Below are 4687 nucleotides of genomic sequence, written 5' to 3'. Positions count from 1 at the left end.
TTTGCTTCGCGGGAAAAAAATCAGATTTTCACGATTTTTTTGCGGTTTTTCATCCGATTTTTTCACGTTTTTTTTCGTAATTTTGATCTGAAAACTTTGGGGTTTTGCCCGAAACCCAGCTCACATCTAAAAATCATTGGGACTTTTCCCATTGACTTATATGCATCTTCGACAGGTCTGAGATGCCGGGTTTTCAGATCTGGACTTTTCCATCCTCGGGGTTTAAAAGTCCGATTTTTATAAAAAAAAAAAATTACAAATTTTTTGTGATTTTTGCATTCGGAGTTTAGTAAATAACCCCCTTTGTGTTGCCTCAAAAATTTACATTCACCTGTTTTATTTAATAAACAGTAAGGGGCCCATTTACTAAGGGTCGAAGTGAATTTTCAAATTCAAAAACTTGGAATTTCGAAGTAATTTTTGGGTACTTCGACCATCGAATAGGCCAAATTCGACTTTGAAAAATACTTTGAATATTCGACCATTCGAAAATAGAAGTGCTGTCTCTTTAAAAAACTTCGACCGTAAACTTGCCGAAATGCCATGTAAGCCTTTGGGGACCTCCTAGAACCTATAGCCAAAATTTGGCTAAGTTTTAAAAAGTCAAAGTATTTTTTTTGAAAATCGTTTGTTCGATCGATTAAATCCTTCGATTCGATCGATCGAACGATTTCTATGATCAATCGAACAATTTAAATTCGACCGAAAACGGCTAAAAAATTCAAAAAGAAAAGTTTTTTAACTTCGAAATTCAACCCTTGATAAATGTGCCCCTTAGCATTTTAAATGGGTTTTTATAAAAAGGGAATGCAACTAACCCTTCCCAAGCCCCATAACTTCTGTGCATTTAAAATGTTTATTTTTGGACCACTTTATATAGTGAATAAAGTACCCCCTCTTGTAAAATATAAGGATATTATAAGTTACCGAGGAGTTTCATGACCATATAAAAGTACGAGGCCGAAGGCCGAGTGTTTTTATACAGGTCATGGAACTCCGAGGTGACTTCTAATATCCTTATATTTTACAAGAGGGGGTACTTTATTTATTATAATACACAAATTTCAGTGAGTCATGTGACAGAAATGACATCAGAACCCACTGTTTATAACTGATGACATCAGAACTCACCGTTTATAAGAATATCATTTACAAGATATTCATGGCTTTTGTGTATTATATTAATATTATAATTGCTGGATGCCAGAGGAAAACAATCAGCAGATAAAACTGCAGATAAAATAAGGAGCTGAAATTGGGATTCAATGGGGCTCATTTATCAACAAATTTGCCCATGGGCAGTTACCCATAGCAACCAATCAGCGATTGGCTTTTAAAAGCCAGCTGCAAGTAGAACAATAAATGCAACAATCTGATTGGTTGCCATGGGTTATTGCACAAGGGCAAATTTGCCTAGTGTTGATAAATAACCCTCAATGATTCAGGCCCTTTAATAAATTCCCCACCCTGTGCTAGAGAAAATAACGGTTCTATGTCCTTTAGTTTAGAAATTGATACTTTGAGAAGTGAAACAGGGCAAATTTTAAATGGAACTCTTACATGTGAACACATGGCTGCCTCGTATCGAAAATAAATGATTTAATGAGACTTTAAATAGCTACAAATCATTTCAATCTGTCAATTTGTTTTCGTTATGAAACATAAGGCGCCTACTTGGCAGTCAATTCAAAAAAAAAACAACTAAAAAAAAAATCCAAAAAAAGAACTATTTGGTTCTATAAAATACCGGAAACGCATTGGTATAAAAGGTAGAAAGAAGAGATCATCCTTTATTTAAAAAAAAAAAAAAAAAAGATGGTTTTCAACTTTGTTTTTGAAGATAAATGTTGTGTAACTCCTGCCAATAACCACTGTCATTTTCTTTTGTAACAAATCCAGCAAAAGGCATTTTAAAACTCCTTAATATTTTATCAAACAATTTTCATTCAGCCTCAGGTAATGCAGTATTGGTTTTTGTTTACTCCTCCCACCTACTGTTAAACCAGAAACGTTCATAGAAACATAAATATAGAACATCAATATATTTGTATTCTTTGTTTTTCAATAAGATATTTGGGGTGGGGGAAGGGTTTTAATAAATTAAATTTATTCACAAGGTATCTTACAGGTGAGCACCAGCCGTGTTTATATTAGACAAGCCTTTTTGTGGGTCTCTAATGAATTGCAGTGGGGTGGTGGCTTTGTCATGTTCCCCTTTATTATCAAAATCATTTCAGCTTTGTTCTTACAATCGTTTCTCTTACTGGGGGGCACATTTTATTGCCTGGGTCAGTGCATCTAAAGTGGAACTGTCTCGAAAATGAAAATGTAATATAAGCTTCAGCACACTGAAATAAGAAACTTATAAATATAAGTTTCTTATATTTTATAAATATAATCAATTAAAAATTCGTGAAATAATCAAGTTTATCTTCACTATTCCTCTCTCAGCATCTGTTTTTCTTCATTCTCTCTTCATGCAGCAGTTGGGTGCCAGATAATAATTGACAGTTAGATCCAATATATCTTATAGGGGGGGCTTTCATTTGCCTAGAAGATGTATTAGAGCTCACTCTATTAAAATCACCAGACATCATGTCTCTCTACATGCAGAATTTGTGGGAAAGGCAGTAATTTTATTAGATTTTGTTTCTACTGAGTCAATTATTTGAGTGAGCTCTATACATCTGCATCTATGCAGACTGAGTCAGCCGCTTATTGGCCCATGTGTGGGGACATCCGATGGGCTTCTCCAAATTATATCTGGCTAAAAGTAGGCCAGATCTTGATCAGGAAGGTTAAAAAATGCTGTTGGATCATGGGAGCATCTGTGAGTTTATGAGTGATTCGACCGCCCGTATCGGATGCATTATGATCCGATTGATGGGCCCTACGGCCCACGATCGGATCAGCACGATATCACCCACCTCAATGCGGCCATATAATGGAGAGATCCGCTTGTTCGGAGACATGGCCAAACGAGCGGATCTCTACCTCTATGCTCGCTCTATTAAAATCCCCAGACATCATGTCTCTCTACCTGCAGGATTTGTGCAAAATGCAGTTATTTTGTTAGATTTTGTTTGTTCAGAAATCAGTTATTTGAGTGAGCTCTAATTCATCTGCTAGGAAAGGAAGCGGGGCAGATTTATCAAGGGTCAAATTTCAAATTTGAAAAACTTCGAAATTTGAATTCAAAAAGACCAACCAAAATGAAATCGAATTTTTTTTGGCCTAATAGGTTAGTTTATAATTGAATAGGAATTCGTACGAATCAAATTAATAGCACATTTGATCGAATTGGATTCAAAGTTTCTTTGATTTCTCAAAGTCCACCAATTGATTCCAAATAGCTTCTAGGAGGTCCCCCTAAAACAGCAATTCGGCAGGTTTTAGATGGCGAATGGTCGAAGTCGAAGAGACAGTACATGATAAATTTCAATGTTTGAATTTTTGGATTTTTTTCAAATTTGGATCTAATTTGGATTATTCCCTAGTCGAAGTACACAAAAATGATCTTGAAATTCGAATTTTTTCAAATTCGAATTTTCACTTCGACCTTTGAAAAATCTGCCCATTTTTTTCAAATTTGAAGTACACAAAAATAGCTAGAAATTCGAATTGTTTTTCATTCGAAAATTCACCTCAACCCTTGATAAATCTTACCCTTAATTGATTGTATTTAGAAAGTCTCTTACTTCAGTATGAGGAAGCTTATATTTCATTTTCATTTTCGTGATAGTTCCCCTTTAACATTTCCCCAAAGACAAGTGCATAGAGAGGGACCACCTTTGTGAAGGTAAAAGTATAGGGGCCCTTGGAGAAAACAATTTGATCGTGGTACTACTATATACAGAATCCGTGGTTCTTCAAAATAGATTTTTTTTGGACCCATAAATGCAATTGAAGCATGGAATCAAATCAAGTAATCAGGTGGAAAGCCCAAGCCGGTGGGAAGTAGAACCCAAGTCAATGGAATTTATTTCAGTTTCTCTTCTATTATATGGAAAGATACTTGAGCCAAAGAGCGATGCTGTATCCCTTGCCTGGCGGTATCTCGTATAGAATCGGCTGAGCGATATCGCAAAAAACAAATCGGTCCCACAAAGAAGCGACGCAGATCGTTTTTTTCTAAAAATACATTTTCCGTTCATGTGCTGCAAGTTGAAGCTTCTGTCATTAGCACTGGAAGAATAGTTATTCCCAACGAATGAAAAAAAAGAATATTCATTTGGTTCGCACAGCAAAGCCTGAAAGTTCTGTCCGTTTTAGTCGCAAATGCCCAAAACGCTGGATTACACTAATGAGGTAACTGGGGGGATCTTCGACTGCTCCTCCTCCTCCCAAGGTTGCAAGTTTTGAAGCGCAAAGAGCGACGAGTTGTGCAAACACAAAGGATCCGGCTGAATGGAATCGCTCAGCGATTTCTGAAACGCGTCGTGTTGCAGCTGAATCATCAGTCTGTTCGCCTGTTGCCTCTCCGCTTCTCTCTCTTCTGCCGTCTGTCTCCTGCAGTAAAGCAAAGCAAATCCAATCAGCAGCACATCAACACTTGGTTTTTTGGTTAAATAAATTATGGGGGAGCTAAAAATGAGAAATAAAACTGTTGCTCCTCACTCACAGATCTCAACTGCCCAGGGAGACTTGGGATACACTGGCAGTGAATACTAGAAAAATCGCTGAGCTG

The 4687-nt window shown here is 36.7% G+C and overlaps 1 protein-coding gene across 1 annotated transcript in view; it reads right to left on the bottom strand.

The window, feature by feature from the left end:
* Positions 1 to 4295: 4295 nt before the first annotated feature.
* Positions 4296 to 4687, bottom strand: part of tlx3.S (T cell leukemia homeobox 3 S homeolog) — a 6125-nt gene continuing 5733 nt past the window's right edge. Inside the window, exon 3 of the mRNA NM_001085746.1 lies at positions 4296 to 4509. Within this exon, the coding sequence (NP_001079215.1) occupies positions 4296 to 4509 (214 nt within the window). The remainder of the gene's footprint in view (positions 4510 to 4687) is intronic.

This window comes from Xenopus laevis, chromosome 3S, assembly GCF_017654675.1.
Source record: "Xenopus laevis strain J_2021 chromosome 3S, Xenopus_laevis_v10.1, whole genome shotgun sequence".
Lineage (NCBI taxonomy): Eukaryota > Metazoa > Chordata > Amphibia > Anura > Pipidae > Xenopus > Xenopus laevis.
Note: the sequence above shows the minus strand (reverse complement) of the source record. Positions and strands in the feature narration are given on the sequence as shown.